The sequence below is a fragment of the Apteryx mantelli genome, chromosome 7 (assembly GCF_036417845.1).
Source record: "Apteryx mantelli isolate bAptMan1 chromosome 7, bAptMan1.hap1, whole genome shotgun sequence".
Classification (NCBI taxonomy): domain Eukaryota; kingdom Metazoa; phylum Chordata; class Aves; order Apterygiformes; family Apterygidae; genus Apteryx; species Apteryx mantelli.
In genome coordinates this window covers 39,682,915-39,701,032 of record NC_089984.1, presented here as the reverse complement: position 1 = coordinate 39,701,032, position 18,118 = coordinate 39,682,915, and the positions used below count along the sequence as shown (strand labels likewise).

At 40.6% G+C, this 18,118-nt stretch overlaps 1 protein-coding gene across 4 annotated transcripts in view; it reads left to right on the top strand.

The window, feature by feature from the left end:
* FGFR2 (fibroblast growth factor receptor 2) overlaps window positions 1-18,118 on the top strand; it is an 87,471-nt gene that overhangs the window by 11,747 nt on the left and 57,606 nt on the right. For all 4 annotated transcript variants that reach the window (XM_067300327.1, XM_067300329.1, XM_067300326.1 and 1 more), the window contains exons 3-5: window positions 9,212-9,478; window positions 10,162-10,236; window positions 17,509-17,678. In XM_067300327.1, the coding sequence (XP_067156428.1) occupies window positions 9,212-9,478; window positions 10,162-10,236; window positions 17,509-17,678 (512 nt within the window). The remainder of the gene's footprint in view (window positions 1-9,211; window positions 9,479-10,161; window positions 10,237-17,508; window positions 17,679-18,118) is intronic.

The window sequence follows — 18,118 nt, the reverse complement described above, 5'->3', positions numbered from 1 at the left end:
AATTACTGTGGTGAAAGCATTTGGTAAACCTCAGAGAAGCTGAAGAGTTCTGCGATCTGACCTACTTTAATTCCCTTCCTCACATGCCTTTGCAAGTTCTGTGTAATTATTGCTTTTCCTCCCCCACAAAGAACTGGCTCATCGCAGTTTGGGACATTAATGGATTTCGAGCAGCTTTCCAAAGCTCCTTACAGTAACAAACCCATATGAACTGAGAGGAGAGGAATATTCACAGCTTTCATTGTGAGAGTTTAGTAGGAAGGGCAATGTTCTGGGGGGCTGGAAGGGAGAAAGAGGAGTATGAGGAGCTGTCTGGGGAATGCAAAATCATCCCTTCCCTTCCCTTCCCTTCCCTTCCCTTCCCTTCCCTTCCCTTCCCTTCCCTTCCCTTCCCTTCCCTTCCCTTTTTTCCTCCTAGCTTTTCAGGAGTTTCTATTTTGAAAGGGGTTTTGTGACATGGTAGTTATCACCTCATGCTTTCTCCCAAGGGGCTTGTCTGTGTTGTTGCTGTGTTTAAGTGGGATTGGGATTTAGATACTGTGGCTAGGCATGCTTTAGCAGTTTGAGCTGACCAGGACAAGTCCGTAGGATGTTAAATTGTGGTTAGATGGAACAGAACAGGCTCACAGCACCATGCTGTAGCTTAGTTTTTGCATGTGATTAAAAAGTTTGGTATAGAGAACTACATGGAGTTCACTACTGTCTTCGTTTAGGACGGCAGAAATAGGTGTGCAGGGGGTACCAGGTGAGCAGCGAGCATGGCTGGCTGCTGGGCAGTGAGTGAGTGTTTGCTTTTATGGGACTTGCTTTGCAAGTTTGTGAAGTGCCCTGCTCAGTGTCTCTGTGTTGCAATGTTTAATTTGCTTCAAGTAAAGTAATATGATTTATAATCTGGAATGCTGCTTTAGGCCACCCAACACTCCTTAAAAATCATTTTAAAAAACTGTTTAAATTTTGAGCAATTCTTGAACTTAGTTCTGGTAAAATGGTTTAATCATGAAAAATAATCATGTTTTGATTTTATGCTGTTGAAGTACCCAGAGGGAGTTTACAGATTTATCCGATACTGTTTACTCACTAGTGGAGCACAGACCTTTCAGACATGCAGGATTAACATGCCGTCTTTGCAATAAATCCACAGTGCACCACTGCCTTTCTACTGACAATTCGGAAACATTTGACCCATCTTCCATTAATATGGCTATGTGCCCAAGAGCGACTGCTACAATAATGAGTGACTGATAGGTCTTTAGGTTGAAAATAATCCTTGTAAATGATTGTGGGCCACCTGGAGGTGCAGTTAACTAGCCTAGCTGTTATCTTCAGGCCTTGTTCTGCTGGCCCTTCCTTACTCCCTAGTACCACTGGTTCCTACTTTCATTCTGTGGAGCTGGACTTAAATTAGCTTTTGATACTCCTTTTGACTAAACATTGCTTTCAGTGAAAAGAGAGCCTGGTATGCCTTGAAGCACAGTCATTTTGAAGTATATGGAGAATATCCTATGGTTTATATTTGTTCAATACAGGACTTACAAAGGTGCTGAAGGGACGTTTTGGGGATCTTGTTTCCAGTGACTTTTTTCAAATCTTGCTTTAGGAAGCAGTGGAAGATGTGTTTCAGAGGCAGAGTAGGGAATAAGCAAGATGAGACTTCCAGATGAGCTGCTAAAATTAAGAGGATTTGTATAGTCAAGTAAAAATGGGATTGCATACAAAACAACTGCTGACTTGCTTATAGGGAATGTGAATAGATGTTCTGTGCATCCAGAACTAACACTTGAACATGAAATTGTGCAATTCTTAACCTTACAGTTGTAATTTATTTCTTTTGCATGTTGAGTAGTAAGAGTCTCAAATGTGGCCTTCGGCAAACCTGGAACAAAAAGATTATGTTTTTATGTTTTGTTTTATGCTGTGTTCTGTTATGTTTTTATGTTGCTCTTGAAATGCAAATGAAGCATCTGAAATAAGTTATAGATTGGAATGGATGTAAGAAAATACTAAAAATAATAACACTCTGTACAATTAAATATACGGGCTCATCCCTTTTCCCAGGACTGTATGTGCAATATGGAGCCTTTCCCAATCAGACTTTAATGCTAAGCTGGAAGATGGAGTTGATTAAATTGCTCTGTCACTTGGTTATAGGTAGAATACTGTGGGGAAGATTGATATTCTGTTGCTGAAAGTACAAACAAGTAGAAAATGATCCTAGTCTCTTCTGATTCTGCCTTTAAGATATAGGAAGGTTAGGGGGTTTTTTCAGCTCTTCATTCAAGGTTCTGACAAAAGGTGATACATTTCCCCCTTGTATTGTATAATAGATTACATGAAAAGACCCTTCTGTAATGAGTTTGAAGATTAGTTAATTATTTTTGAGATTGCATTACATATGTGTTAGGTTTATATTATATATTACTCCCCAATACACTTAGTCAGGACAGAGACCATCACTATTGCTTTACGCAGCTAGTGGAGTTTGTGGCTTGAACAGAAATAGTCAAGATTTGGTGTGTGGGAACCAGTGGTTCAAATCCTGAAGATGGCCTGTAGCTACTCATCATAATGGTGCCGTAATAAAAGGCAGCATAGTAGTGTTAGGGTTCCTGGTGTGGCTACTCACTGTTAGGAGGTGGTTTCTCCCTGGTTACCAAGCCTTTGCACAGAAGACATACTGGTGCTGTCTTTCTGCTTCTCTGTTTCTTGCTCTGTCCCATATCTGGATCTGAGTTCTGTAATGAAATCTTTGTCCCGTAAGGAGCAGATGATGAAGCATGGGGACAAACAGGAAGAAATCGCAGGGCAGTTCCCAGCAGCAGGAGGTGGCCTTGCTGGTCTTTCTGCTGTTTACTTTGAACTTGGCATGCTCAGAGTCTTCCCTGGCTTGGTTTCCAAAAGCACAAAGCACACAGCCAAGCCCATGGGCATGTGATACTTGGCATTTTTGATGTGCGTTGGGTAGTTGTGCAGCCGTAACTCAACGATCACAACTATAAAGACAGGTAGGAGCAGGCAGGCTATAAGCTGCAGGAATTTTTAATCTCTGCATGAAGCATAGACAAATACATTTTTTTTCTCTTGAGAAGGATTTTATCTCCTTAACCATGGAAATGGGGGTGTAAGACATCAACCCAACCGCTCTGCAACCAGGAAAGCCTTGCTCCCACCAAGACAGCCATGTGGGATTTGCCACAGGGGACCTCACGAGGCCCAGATTTGCCACCACTGTTCTGTTCTGCAGGGTGCAATGTACATCCTTGGGTCTGTAGCCACGACTAAATGCCACTGAGGGTAGTTACCTACAGAGTTTCTGTTCTATAATTGCAGATCTGCCAACAGTATTACACAAGGCAGATAGACCTAATCATGCGAGGATAAATTTTGGGTATATATACAAAGCTTTTGTCTCAGCCAGTGGGATCTGCAAGTGATGGAACTCTTTGCTGTACACCAGAATTATTTATTTTTCTAAGTCTTCAAAGCTTAGGAAAACAAGTCAGTGCAGTGTAATATTTTCCCTTACCCATGATGACATTGGCAAGTATTTCAATTGGAGGAGATTCATGTTTTTTTCCATCATTTTAGTGTATGTAACATTCAATAGGAGTTGACATGATCCTGTAGGTCTACACTCTAGCAGGTCAGTGTGACTGAAAGCTATACACTTCCTAGGGTACCATGCATATAAAATGCAGTAATATTTACCTTGCTTTGCAATTTTTCACTTCCAGGGCAAAAGGGTTCTTCCTCTCCTTCACATAAAGTTTTTGTCCCCTTTTTCTTTTATATGTCCATCAGATGACAGGGTCCTTAGTGAATAAGGATAATAGGGTTATAGAAGATGCCAGGAAAAAAGTCCTCAATTTGTTTAGCAGAGTCTGCTTCTTAACATTTTGTGGAAGTCCCTGTGTTTTCAAGTAGAGCAGCCCAGGAGCTTATTTTAAGGAAGTTTATTTTAAGATGAAAACTTAGAATCTGCCACATTTTTTGTTTGTAACTGTCACATGCATCTCCTGCTCTTTGGTGCTGTGCGTTTGATGAAGTTTTTCTAACAGGTCTAGATCTTTTTCATCGGATTTGAACAACTAATGTTTTTAGATATTGGGAGGGGGGGGGAATGATTCCTGCTCTTAGTAATGTTGTTTGCAATGACAGGGGATTTTTTTGTGTTTTTTTTGTGTTTTTTTTTTTTTTTTGTGTTTATGAAGGAACTTCAGTAAGTTTGAAAGGAAAAGTATTATATTAGAACACAGGGACTTCCTGATTATGCCTGGCCAAGGCATAGCTGGGCATAGCTGGCAGCCAGCTGACGGAAACGCAGTACAAATAAGACAGCAGGAATCCTGTAACTTTGGAGAAACAGATGGATGAATTGCAAACACTACTTTGTCCCCTTTTTGAATAAGGAGACGTGCTTAGCTTTTGTGACTTAGGTTTGCAGTTAGCTAAGAGTAGATAGTCACTGTGGTGAGGAATGACTTCATTTTTAAGCCGGTGGCCATTTCTTTTGTAGGTTGAGTTTACTTAGCATCCATCATTCAGTCAGAACGGGACAGGGAGCTGCTCTTCAGATTGGTCTGCCGGCTAAAGCTGATGGGGCAGACCATCAGCTTGTACCAGAGAGGTGGGAGGGAAAGTTGCGAACCTGCTACCTGGGTTTCCCGATCCTACAGAGGCTGTCTGGTGGCGTCTGGATAGAGTATAAAGTTTTGGGTTTGACTCACAAGTTATGGAGCCTGGGGCTATTCTGCTTCAGACATAGTTTGATGAGTTGATGCCTGTTGATCATTCAGTGTAGTCTTGCTGGATCCTCCACAGTTACAGGAAGAAAGAGCGGGGTAGGAGGAAGGGTAGGAGAAGCGGTAGGAGGAGGAATGGTTGGCAGCCTGGCGTTCCCTGTGGGGACATTGAGTTTTGCAATGAACCTCTTGGATTCTTGACAGGTCAGGTCTGTTGACCCTTCTGGGCATGCTATAGTGAGTGTTTAGTTATTTACTAAAGCCTTTTGAAGGGAAAGTGGCTTGATGGGGTCTGAGGCTTTTGTGTTATGGAGAGTTGTGTGAGAATCTTTGCTGGGGTTAGCTATTAGCTATTTGTTTAATTATTTGGCTCTGTAACTAAGTAACTAAATGCCTTGAGCCTTAAGATAAGCAGCTCTTTGTTAACATTTTAATAAATGGAGACAAATAATAATAATTTAAAACCTAAGGAAGTATAAATCTGTTGTTCCAATGATCTTGAATAGAAACATGATTTGAAATATAATTGTGGATTTCATATGAAATGGAGCTTTCCGAGTGTCCCCAATCCTCTATTGTGGTCATGGCTTTTATGCAAACAGTATTTACCCCATTTGATGGCTGGATGGCATAAACCATGCTGAGAGACTGTATGAGCAGGCAAAGAAAAAGCCCATGTCTGTTTATTTAACAGCAATGTGGTTTTCCATGGTGGTATTGTTCAGTAGCTCCACCTATACAGTATAAATATGCTTACATTGTATGTGCCACTATTACGAATAAGGATGTAGCTGAAAGTAGACAATATGCAGAAGCAAAGTTCCCTCCCTTGTCCTCCAGTGATTAAGAATGTCAACAGAAGTTTTACGCGTGCCTTTTTGTGTTTGTTTTTTTTTTTTTAAGGAGTGATAGACAGGTGTTATTCACATCAGTTAATGCACCTCTGCAGTAGGAACTAATGCCACAATTATAGGATTTGCAAGAGACCTCGCTTAGAATAGGAAACCCCTGCTGCCTTCCCTCTGCCATGCAGAGCTCATCCAGTAAATTGCCAATTTACAAGCTCACAATGATGGCTTGGGATACAGTTATGGACACAGCTTCACAGAGGGCTAGAGGAGTATAAATGTGATACCAGGTCATCAAACTTTGCTTGGTGGTGCAGGTTCTATAGTCATATCTTCTCCTTCTCCCTTTTGAGATGTAGCTGGGTATTTTGACATAAGATTCTCATGTTTGGGAAAATTCCAGAAGATGCTGCTGTGAAAACACTAGAGGATGGGTACAAGTGAAGGCAGAGTGAATTTACAGCCTCATTTCTCTGGTACGCTCAAAAGACATGGAAGTGGGGAAATAATCCTCATGTAAGCCTCAGGGGCAGCACCGATGTGATTATACAGTGTGAAAGTGAGTTCCAAATTTGGCCCTAAATCTCAGAGTGCTGTAAAAATGCTTATGATGGCATTCAGTGTCCTGGAGAGAAAGTTAACTTTGCAGTACAGTTGTTTACATGCTGCCGGGAATTTTTTAACAGTCTAAAGTCATGGCTTTTCCCTGCGAAACTGCTGGACGGAATAATGCTTCAGAATCCCACCTGTTCTCTGTTTGCATTTGGGCACCATTTCAAACCCGCATTGGAAAAGTTTATAGGCAAACATTATAAAAAGTGACAGTCTTAAGTGCTGCTACATTCTAGTTTGGCAACACAAAGTCTTACCTGAAATAACTCACTATTTCCAAACATGACTTCATTATTTCATGACAACTCTTAGTGCTGTGTCATCCCTGATACTCTAAAGAGAAAGAAATGGAGGACAATAATGTTTACCAGTCTCTAATATCATGTGAAACTTTTTTTTTCTGTTTGGTAATTTTCCTTTTAGATTGGTACTTGAGTTTGGCTTTTGGCTTGTGTTGAAAGATTCCATGTAAATTTGAAGACAGTAATTAAAAAGAGATGCAGTCAAGGTTTTGAGGTTGAAGATAGTCTGCCTTTTCCATATATAATCACAAGGGAAGCAATCTGCGCAGGAGGACACTGCACCCTGCCTAGAACCTGCTGCTTGTTTTCCAGGACTGTTCAGCGCAAGCCTCTAAAGCCCTCGGAGGAGGGTTGAGTTATTTTCACCCAAGCTGGCTTTTTAAAAGTCATTTTTAAAGACCCCTGTAAATTGTTGGCGCAGTGCAAACTCTGTAAAAGAAATTTACTTTGCAGGTAGAGCCCTACAAAGAAGTCTAGTAAACTTCAAAGTAAATTAGCAAGCTGGTTTCAGCTACTTTTTTTTTTTCCAAATTATTTTACAGTGGGATCTGAATTTAAGAAATTCTCATATATGCTCATTATTGAAATGAAGTGCATGTAGAAACAGCCTGTGCTCCATCTGGAGAGTAGATTTCTAACAGCATTGTATGGTACTCTGAGAATCCTCTGCGTTCTGGATCTGTGAATTCCTTACTTTATCAGCAAGTCTAAATTAGTTTATAAAACATATAAAGCTATATTATAGCTTGTTGTAGACTTTGATAAGGAGTTTGATGCTCTAAAAAGTTTAGAGACCCGCTTATAAAATCTAAATCCAAGAAGCATTACTGTTTCTATAAATGGTCTTGTTCAGGTTTTACTTAAATAGTTTTATATACTTATCCTGGCTACCATCTTGGTGTGATGCATGAGTCAAATCTGTTGTTTGAAAAAACACATAGGCATAGGCAAAAATAGAGGGGAAGTTTTGCTCGCTTTGTAGGGGTACCTCCTGGGGACTGCTCTCGCTTTGCTTCAGGCAAACTCCCAGTGAACTCCCTGAAATTATATGGTGTCAGAATGAGTGAGAGGAGAAGCTGGGCACACTATTTTAAAGTATATCAGTATAACAGAATGTTTAAATGTCACATTGGACCCAGTGTTTTTAAGTATACCAATATAACAAAATATTTAAATGCGTGAGTGTCACATTGTGGTGGCTACTTCTGATGCTGACAGAGCTTCAGCATTACCAAATCCCTGTCCGTTGACTAGCTCAGGCATGACGTGTTTTGGACTTCTCTGTAGAAGGTGTGATATAGGAAATGAAAACATTGTGCCCTAAGGACAAGGAACCTGGGTTTCAGTATTCTTAGAAGCAAGGGTGGGCACTGAAAACTCACCTATTTTAATAATCCCTCAGGCTCCCGAAAACAAAGTGGTGTGTGTTTTATTTATATATATGCACAGTGGTGCACAGTTGGTGTCTGTATGTGGATGGATGTGTGCTGGACTGAGAGCTGAAGAGCAGCTGTCTGTGCGATGTGACCCTCCTCATGAGCAAACAGAAAATGTGTTCATGCTTCTTTCCCTTATTTGCTTTTCATGCCAGTCTTGGGAAAGTGAGCAGGAGAGTAGGAGAGAGATACTATGGCTGTAAGTTGCCATTACCAATTTGTTCATATGGCAAAGCCCCAGTGCTTCCTATGTACAGTGGAGGGAGGTCCCACCAGCCAGTGCCCCGCTGTCCTACTGGTCCCGTGGAGATGTCCCCGAGTGACTGAAGATGTTACTCGTGGTTGTGGGTCCCTTTCCCCTGCTATGACCCTGCCTTGGAGGGGGGTGATTTAGGCCAGGGTAACTATAGGCAGATGTAGTTTTGCAAAGAATTTTTTTTTTTTTTTGGAAAAAGACTGCAGTTTGGCATTCTTTTTGATACTTTATTACAAAAGGGAACAGATGGACAAGTTGTCTCATTTTGAACTTCTGTGTACACTGTGCCTTTGAAAGGATCACTTGTGTTCCTGGTTTTCTGCTGGTATTCTGCTTAGGAGAGGTTGTGAAATAAGAAATAAAATAAAAAAAAATTAATGGAAAAAATTACTGTAGCTTGGAGTTGGCAGTGTAGAAAGCAAATGTAGAGACTTTGGAAAAGGTGCAGAGGGAAAAATAGCGGACATCATATATGCTGTGTGTAGGAATCCATGTTTGTTAGTTTAGTTACTGGGGGTTTTCTTGGCTGTCCTTTTGTTCCTAAACAGTGCTTCTCAAGTTTAAAAAAAAGCTTTTAAAACCAGATGGGGAAAGATAAACATTCATTTAAATTATAGATACAAGTGCTAAGGTATAATTTGATTTTTGAACTCTTCCTGCCTCCACCATTTTACTTTGAGACCCTCGGATGTATATTCACCTCTTTGGAGTCAGATTGCTGTGACTGGCGAGAAGGGGTAGTTGTGCCTTCGTGTGGCACTCTGGAGAAGGCACAGAATGAGACATCAATCAAAAGGGAAGGAGCTTTCCTTGTGCTTAATTTTTTGGAAATATAACCTATCCCATATCTGTGTGTGATTCAGTTTTATGAGACAGGTTGCTGGGCTAATCTGGATGAAACTTTTTATTTAACATAACTTGATTTCTATCGATAAAAAGGGCCCTCACTGACTTTTGTTGGAAATTCTCTCCTTTCCCTTTTCTTTCTCCTTTTTCCTCCTTCATTCCATCTTTGCAGAGCCACCAACCAAATACCAAATCTCTCAGCCCGATGTATATTCAGCACTTCCAGGAGAACCACTTGAGTTGCGCTGTCAGTTGAAAGACGCCGTCATGATCAGTTGGACTAAGGATGGGGTCCATTTGGGGCCTGACAATAGGACAGTGATTATTGGGGAATACTTACAAATTAAGGATGCTACACCCAGAGATTCGGGCCTGTATGCTTGCACTGCTGTTAGGACCCTAGACAGTGATACTCTGTACTTCATTGTAAATGTTACAGGTGAGTGAGTTAAACATAGGTCTTGCATGTAGAAGCTGTACAATGTGATATAAAGACACATTATGAGATAACTTGAAACAGTCCAGTTGGGTGTGAAGTAGTGTTTTTTTCTGCAGCTGAGTTTCAAATATTTTCCTTTGTCCAGATTCTGAAACAGACTCAGTTTGTATATATTCCATTTACTTCATGGGATCTATGCTGATTAATAGCTGCTGAAGATCTAGCCTTCTGTTTTATGCTTCTGTGACAGAATTAAATCATACAGAATCACTGTGATGATGATAAAGCTGTTGAAATGGATACAAAAGTTTTTTCCCACATCAGAATAGTAAAACGGGTGTCCTACATCCCCTTACACTGCTTTTAGTTTAGAGACAAATCATTCAGAAACACTTAGTTCTGTTCAACTGAATGTCTTTAAGAAAGAGAAAAATTACAAGTAGAAAGATTTTTGGAGTTAGCAAGCTCTCTTTGGAAACTTTGTAGTGTTTCAGGATTATTAGCTAGTTTTATTAGAATGTTATAAGAATAACACATTTTATGGCTGGGTTTTCTTTTTCTGTAACTTCTGCACAACTCACATAACATCTGTTCTCCTTGATAGATAATTTAAGATGTAGCATATTGGTTTATTTGCCCATAGATTACGTTGTTTTAAAATCTTGATTATTTTTAATGCGCAGATGCTCTTTCCTCTGGGGATGATGAAGACGACAATGACGGTTCTGAGGACTTTGTGAATGACAACAACCAGATGAGTAAGTAACAGCCAACTGCCGGAGGTGACTAGCAGGATCCACTTGGAAAATACTGTCCAGTGTTTTGCACTCCTGCCTTTATAGCTGCTTGGATGTTAACTGTATGTGTTACCAAATAGTGTCTTTTTCCTTTTCCTTCTTCTGTTTGCATAGTTCATAATTTGGAAATGAGAAAAAAATAAACTAATATTCTTTTAAACACATTTTACTGGTCTGTTCTTTCTGTCTCACTTATTCCTAGCCTTTCTTCAGTTTCCTTTCTTCCTGAATTGAAGTTCAGCCTTTGTCTGTTTCAGAGTCTCACACATGAACTAACTTTCCCTTTTTCTGAACCTGAGCTGAAATCTAAAGAGAAGAAACAAGGATCTAACTCATTTTATTAAACGGTGGGATGGAAACTTTAAAAATAAAATTGAGCTGTAATGAGGCAAATCCTGAAGTCCTGAACTAGCTGGAAATCCCACTGGGGAGAATGAGCTTCTTTTGTCCATGAAGGACCTCAAGGTTTGTCACCAAGAAAGCAATCAAGTGCTAAACGCATATATTTTATGTTACTCATGTCTGGTGAAAATAAACTAACAGAGTCTTAAACCTATCTGGATGTTAAAGTTCAGGCCCTTTACAGAATTTGAAAGGTTATTAATACTCTTTAAATGGAGCGATCACTAAGAAGAAAAAATGTAGAATTGGTATTTGTTCCTGTTGCCCTGTGCACTATTGCAAAATCCCCTTGGATGACTGGTAGTTTGCTATTGCTCATGGTTTGTAAAGTCAATAACATGAAGAACACAGAGATCCTTCATTAGAGCTGTCATCTAGTTAAAGAATGCGGTAGTCAGGCAGTATATTTACTTTTCGGACTGATTTGTAAGTGGCACGTATATTGTATAGTTGAAACGCTTGTTCGAATGATAAAGTCCTAGGCTTATTTCAACTACTGTAGTTAGTTACTGGTGTATACAACTGCCTCTGTTCTGAAGCTGTGAAACATTAGATGCTATTTAAAATGATATAAGTTCTTAGCTGCCTGCTCGGCCCCTGCCATCTGTTAGTGCGATTAACCCAGTCTGATTCACAGGTGCAGCTCGAAGTGGCTGAGATTAAGCAGCTGTAGGCTGCATTGACAAAGGAATGCGGTGGCAAAGATAATTGGCGAGTTTGGAGAAGGGACACTGCTTTTGAAAGAAGTTGTATAGACAAAACCCACAAACACAGGCAATGTTAGTATACCCCTGAAAAGGACTCAGGAGTGAGGCCGCATCTGGAGTACTGTGTCCAGTTCTGGTCTCCCCAATACAAGAGAAACATGCAGCTACTGGAGTGAGTCGAGTGGAGAGCTGCTAAGATGATAAGGTTAAGGGATAAGGGATTGTGGATTGTGGTTTTAGAGTCTCCATTCCTGGAGATATTCTGGACACAATCCTGGGCAACGTCCTCTAGGTGATTCCGCTTGAGCAGGGGGGCTGGACTAGATGATCTCCAGAGGTGCCTCCCAACCTCAACCATTCTGTGTGATTCTTTGTGAGTAACAATTCTTCGTTTTCCTCCTTTTAGGAAACATCCCTGTATCTGTTATCATCTTAGTTTTATTGATGTTTGTTAGAAAAGGGCTTGCGATATTTTCAATGTGTTAGTGAAGACAGCTGTGCTTCTAGACCGTACTAATAGCTTTGCAGATTCACTAAGAATAAATGGATTTTGAAAGTGCATATAGTGTGAAAAAAGAAAAAGACCTCATTTCAAGACAACAAAGTGTGCTCTGTAACATCCTTGTAATCGTTCCTTCCCTCTCATGGAGCAGGGAGAACTACCCGGTGGTATCTCTTGTCACACTAGTGATGTTCTTGAAATATGAGCTATCATTTTAAGCTACTGTTCATCAATCTTTATTCAGGAGGTGGTGAAAGGCTATCAACAATTTCCGTCTGCCAGGGATGGGGAGTGTATTTTATCAGGGGTCAGTCACACTTTCCCTGGTCAGAATGAAAGATGCCTCTAAACTGTGCACATTAAAACATCTGAAGTGGGGGTGGAGAGGAACATAAACTTTCGGAGTGCAGAAATGAGGAAAGCGTAATAAGACAGAGAGCTCCTGGGTGGAGCAAATCACAGACAAGTCCTCATGAGAGTGCTCGTTAATAGGGTGCCCACAGACTGTTGGGGCTTCCTGCAGACTGCAGATGGGCGCAGGGAGCAGTGCATCTGTGCGTCCTCCTTCTGGTGTCTAAGCACTCAACTGGAGGAGCTGGAACCAGAAAAATGATTGTGGCACGACATCCCTGCAAGTAGTCTGTTTTCAATGAAAAGTTGCATCATAGTGACTAACTCAGTTGGATTAATACAACTTTGTTGAAAGATGGTTGTGATTTGGCAACATCAGAGCTGTACGAAAGTTAGGGGTGGGACTGATGCTTTTGCAAATTGCTGAAGCTTGCATACTCCAGTATCTTCTAAGCCTTCCCATCAGTATTCTTTGCCATTCTCCTTCTAGATTTTATATGACACCCAAAAGACCGCATCTAATTTGAGAAACTGTGTTGCAATACAGATTGAAAAGTGACTCTCTGAGGAGTTGAGGAGTAGTCCAAGTCTGTCCTTAGACTGCCATATGGCAGGCAGTGCTGTATAATGGTCAAATGCCCATTACCCCCTTCCTCCTGCCTGATGTGAGGCAGAGCCGGAGGAACTCCAGGATCTCACAATAGTCATTGGTTGCTACTGAAGAACTCTTAAGTGTTTCCTGAATCATGGTTTGAACATTATAGATCTAAACCAATTTAACTGATAATTTACATACAAATTACAGCTGTGATCATTAAGGGTAAGCAATGGAAATTGGCCTGGTTATGCCTTTACTGATGAAAACAAAAGGCCATAGTCTTCAAAGCTTGTTGCTTTTTGATGAAACAATTCTGATAAAGTCCAGCTGTCTTGGCATGTTAATTATGATGTGATGAGGCAGGAAATGGCTGTAGTGCCTTCCACAGGAACTGAACCTTGGCATTCTCATTCCTGCATATTTAAAACTAAAGCAAACCTTTTAGAGCTGTTTTATTTATGATTGTAAGTTTTCTTTTAAGCTTTTTTATTTTCTTTTCCTCTGTTAAAAATATATTTTCTGGGGCCAAGGTTTTTAAATGCAGGCAGAGAGATGAATGAGGAAATTCAGCCTAATTTTCCAGGCTGCCCAGAAAATGCAACTGCTTTTGGAGTCAATGGAGGCTGTAAGTGCTCAGTAGCTTTGAGAAGCAACCCACTTTCATGGAAATGAAGGCGCTTACACGTGCACATGTGAGCTTGACCATTTGGCCTGTGTGCATGTTTAAGTAAAAGGCATGCATAGCAGATTTCACCCTGCGTTTGGTGTCCTTCTAGCTTGACAGATATTTTAACTGTCTGAAAAAACAATGTGGTAGATTTGTTCCAGACTGCATCCTGAATAGCTTTTTATTACTTCCAGCTTTTTTTGAAGTGATTAGTGCTTATGTGGAAGGTGCAGGATAGATTCCACTGCAAAATAGAGTCCTCTCTCTTCCCCAAATGGCCTTGATGGCAACTCAGTCTTTCCTGTCATTGCCCTAAAGAGGTGTCTCTACTTGGTTCTGGAGGGCCATCTCCAAGGCTTTTTCCCCAGGACATTGACTTGGGACTCCCTCTTACAAAGCTAAGGGCTCATCAGTTCCTACTGGCAGCAGTGGAGAATACATTATTGGTACTTCTTGCCTCACCCTCATCATGATTTTGAAATCTGGCTGTCTGCATGCACTCCTGGCAAGGCGACAGTGGTTGTGATGGTCTGCGTGATATGCCTTGCCCAGGACCAGTCACACTAAGGCCCACCAACAGCAGTTTTCTAGAGACCCACTGGATAGCCCTGAAAATGCTGCTATTTTACCTTGAATTCAAGTCAGGCAATTGGAACCTTTATGTTTTTTTTTTTTCCTTATCACCCTTTAAAGAATTTCTTCTAGGCCAAGCTATGGTGAATTGGCATTAGAAACAAAAAGTGTCTAAATGTAATCCACTTGCTATTCTTTTCATGCCTTGAAGAATTTCAGAAAGGATAAGAAAAAGTTCAAATTCATCAAATCCTTTAGAGTGGAAACCCACTCAAGGGAGAGCAGCAAAAATTGGATGTTGCCTAGAAGTGGTTTTTAATTAAAGGTCAAGTACAATTGTACTGGAAACCTTGGGGCAGTTTGTGGTCATTTCAGATGGACTATTAGCTGCTCAAGGTGGTTGTCAGTCAGGCTTGGAGTTGACTCCTTTTGTATTTCTTTGTATTAGATAGGTTTAACAAAATCCAGGAATCCTGAAGTGAAGTGGTCCCCTGGGTTGTCTAATTTCAATTTCACATGTAGGAGATTTGCCTGATTAGATTTAATGTATTTGCAGTCAAGTGCAGTGTGGGTCAGCAGGATATTTTCTTCACTAATGAGAGTTCTAAAAGCAATCAGGAATTCCCACCAGTTCGCCTACTGCTCATTACCGTTACCGTGCTGGAGTTTGCCCTGGTGTTGCTGTGAACTTTTAACAGGGATGCTTCACCTGCCTTATTAGCTAGTAAACATGGGATACGGAGTGGGCAGTTGATAGTATATGTTGAATAACTACATTCCTTCTTGGTTTTAGCAGATCTGGGCATTTTTCCTTTCAAAACAGATAAAAGCAGTAAAGGTGCTTATAGGTCCTGATAAGGTAATTATAAAGAGAAATGCCTTATGTTAATCTGATCAGTTAGTGTCAGTGTTACAGTTTGTAGATATTGCTGCCTCTTTCTCTTTTCTCTTAAAAAAATGTTAAGCTGCTAATATATGTTGCTATTATCTAGTGAAGAATGGCAGGATATCTTGAAGTATTTTCACACAGTGTTTTCAACATGTGATGTCTGCCTGTGTTTTGGTCAAGATCCCCTGTAACTGGGAGGCATTACAGGTTATACTCACGTGCAGGGGTGCAAGGGTAAGTTTTCCAAGCAGAGTCCTTTCCCCCAGCATAGCAAGGTCCCTTTCCTCCCTCTCGCTGTGGCCCTGAGCTAGGCTGTTTCTCTTCATACCTGCCTTCATCCTCACAGCCTTTTCTTTGCTCTCACCTCTTCCATAGAGCAAAATCTTTTTGCTCACTGTGCATTCTCTGAATATGAAGCCTATCTGAGCACTTCTCTTCCAGAAGCAGTATTTTTTCATGGATGAGGATTTTTGGAAAGGGGGGCTGTATATGAGAAGATCATAACATGAGCTGCACAGCATTGCAGCACAAGCTGGTAGTTAGCTAGAAACCTGGCTGCACAGAGCAGCCTTGTTTTGGAAACCAGTTGTTGATGGCTGTTTCCTGACCGACTTTGCTCCACTGGTTCGTGGCTGCATCCTCACCGGGGAGTGCGGTCCAGCTCATATGCTGCAAAGCAGCACTGCCATGGATGAGCTGGCGGTTCAGAGGTTACGCTCGTCAGCAGATGCTTCCCAAGCGTCTCACGCTGTACGTGGGAGCCAGTGCATGTGGACGTGACAAGATGTGACAGTGCTTGCTGGGTCGGCATTGCTAATTTGGGGGAATTTGGCAAGAATTGTGGATAGGGCCCAGTGTTGGTCACATCATGCTGCCCTGTGCAATGTGTTTAGTGATCCAGAGAAAATACGAATTTTACTTATCAGTACCAACAAGCAATTCTGCCTTTGCCTGATGTAGTGTTGTAGCTAAATTTTCAATAGTTACCTGATTTTCTATTTTGACTACATCCACAAATTTGCTTTGCTTTTCTACTTCATTAATTTTAACGCTAATTGCCTCTTCAGGCTAAAAAAAAATCACTTATCGTTCTTAGCATCATTTTAAGACTTGCTGTTGGAATGTTTTCTTTATACAAAGAGAGATGTTGTTAAAGGATTTATTCCTGTATTTTCTATCCAGCTGTATTTTTATTTAGAGGGGGTGGCAGGATTTCTGAGTTTGCACTGATTGTAAGAACTGCTATAAATATTTGAGGAACGGAAGAGTTTATTTATAGTGGAGTGTTAGGCTGCTAATGGAGGAAATTAAACAGGGCTGAGAGAAATAGAGTTATTTTTCTGGACCCCTCTAGTCCTAAAAATTTCTCACTAATCTGATTTATTTCGGGAAGAATCCATTGTAAAAGAAATTAATGTTTCCTACTATTAAACAGATCTTGAGTCTTTACTTTTTTTTAAAAACTGTTGTGGTGATACAAATGGAGCAATGTCATGAAACCACTATGCAATTTAGCCCAAGTCATGCATGGGTACAGGGCATGGGCTAACTTGTATATGGATATATCTTTCCAAATTTATTTCCAGGAAGGTAAAAATAATTAATAGGTTTATGTTTTGTTCAGCTGTATTCATTGTATTGGTACGTGACAAATGATTGCGACTCTAGACAAGAGAGGCCTTTTCCACACACTCTTGGTGTTCCTCTGGGTGTATGGGCACATGCCGGGGAATAGTCTGAAGCGAGTGAGAGCCAGAAGAGCCCTTAGAGGACCCAGTAAAAGTGATCACTCTAGTACATGTGGGCTCAGAGAGTCACTCTCATTTTATGAAATTGTGTTAGACTTGACTGAACCCTTGGGCATGGACAGGCTCATGAGAGTGGGAAATCCATGTCAGGTCTGCAACTCGACTCATACAAAATGTTAAAAACAGATATTGAGTTTAGTGGGTCTGTGTTTATCAGTTTGGCTTCCTGCTCTTTGGGTAAGATTTCAGAAATATCTTTCCTTTGTAAATAAATTTTAGTGGCTTCTCTAGCAGTAGCTGTGACTACTCTGTAAGCTCGAGCACACTATCAGGCAGGTAAGTGGGTTTACCCCCCTTTTAACAGCGCTGGGGGAAGATTAATGCTGAGGCTTCAAACGGGTCTTCTGATTTTGCTTGTCTGGCTTCAGAGCTAGGGTCCAAGAAATCAAAGTTTGCTGAGCACTCACAGTAACTCAAGCTGAGCTCAAAAGCTTCTCTGAACAGTTGAGTCTGCTGAAAACTTGGTCCCTCTGTCTTTTTCGACATGCACAAAACAAAGGATATCTGTGGTTAATTATTGAAATTTGGTCACAAATCATATACTCAAAGCTGCAGATGGAGCTTTTTTTCAAAACTCTGGTCAACACTTACAGCACACGATTTCCAGTCCTGTGCTCCTAACTCACACTGTCTCTACGGAAACAAATGCTTACAATGCTTTATGTCTGTGGATAGGGCTGGAAAAGGAGCTTGGTTTTTGAGTACTTATATTTCTGGATGTATTTTTTTGAAACAGGAGCACCCTATTGGACACACACAGACAAAATGGAGAAAAGGCTACATGCAGTGCCAGCAGCTAACACTGTAAAGTTTCGCTGTCCAGCTATGGGAAACCCAACACCAACCATGCGATGGCTGAAAAATGGGAAAGAGTTCAAACAAGAACATCGTATTGGCGGTTATAAGGTAAGATCCTATTATGCTATTTTGCAATTTCTGTTCTGGACTAAGGCTGTAAAAAGAAAAACAACTTGCTGAAGTCAACAGAAAATCTTTTAATGGGCTTGGATCAAATTTGGAAGCAAAAAAAAGTAATTGTTTTCTTCTGGGGAAGGGTGGGTGGCTTTCTTGGCTGTTACTGAGCTTTAATTCTGCATTTTTTTTTAAATTCAAGCTTGTAGAACACGAATGCAACTAAAGAATATTTATAAAGACTTATTTAGAAAACTAAAAATTAACTTTGCAAAGTACAGTTAGAATTGAAGTTTTTGGTTTATTGTATTTCAGCTGCATTGTTAAAAAAAATGAAGCCATCCAGTTTGGTGATTATAGGCAGTTTAATAAAGGAAGGGTTGGAATTCAAAAGTTACTATTTTCTACAGAGTTTATGGCCTGTGAAACTGAAA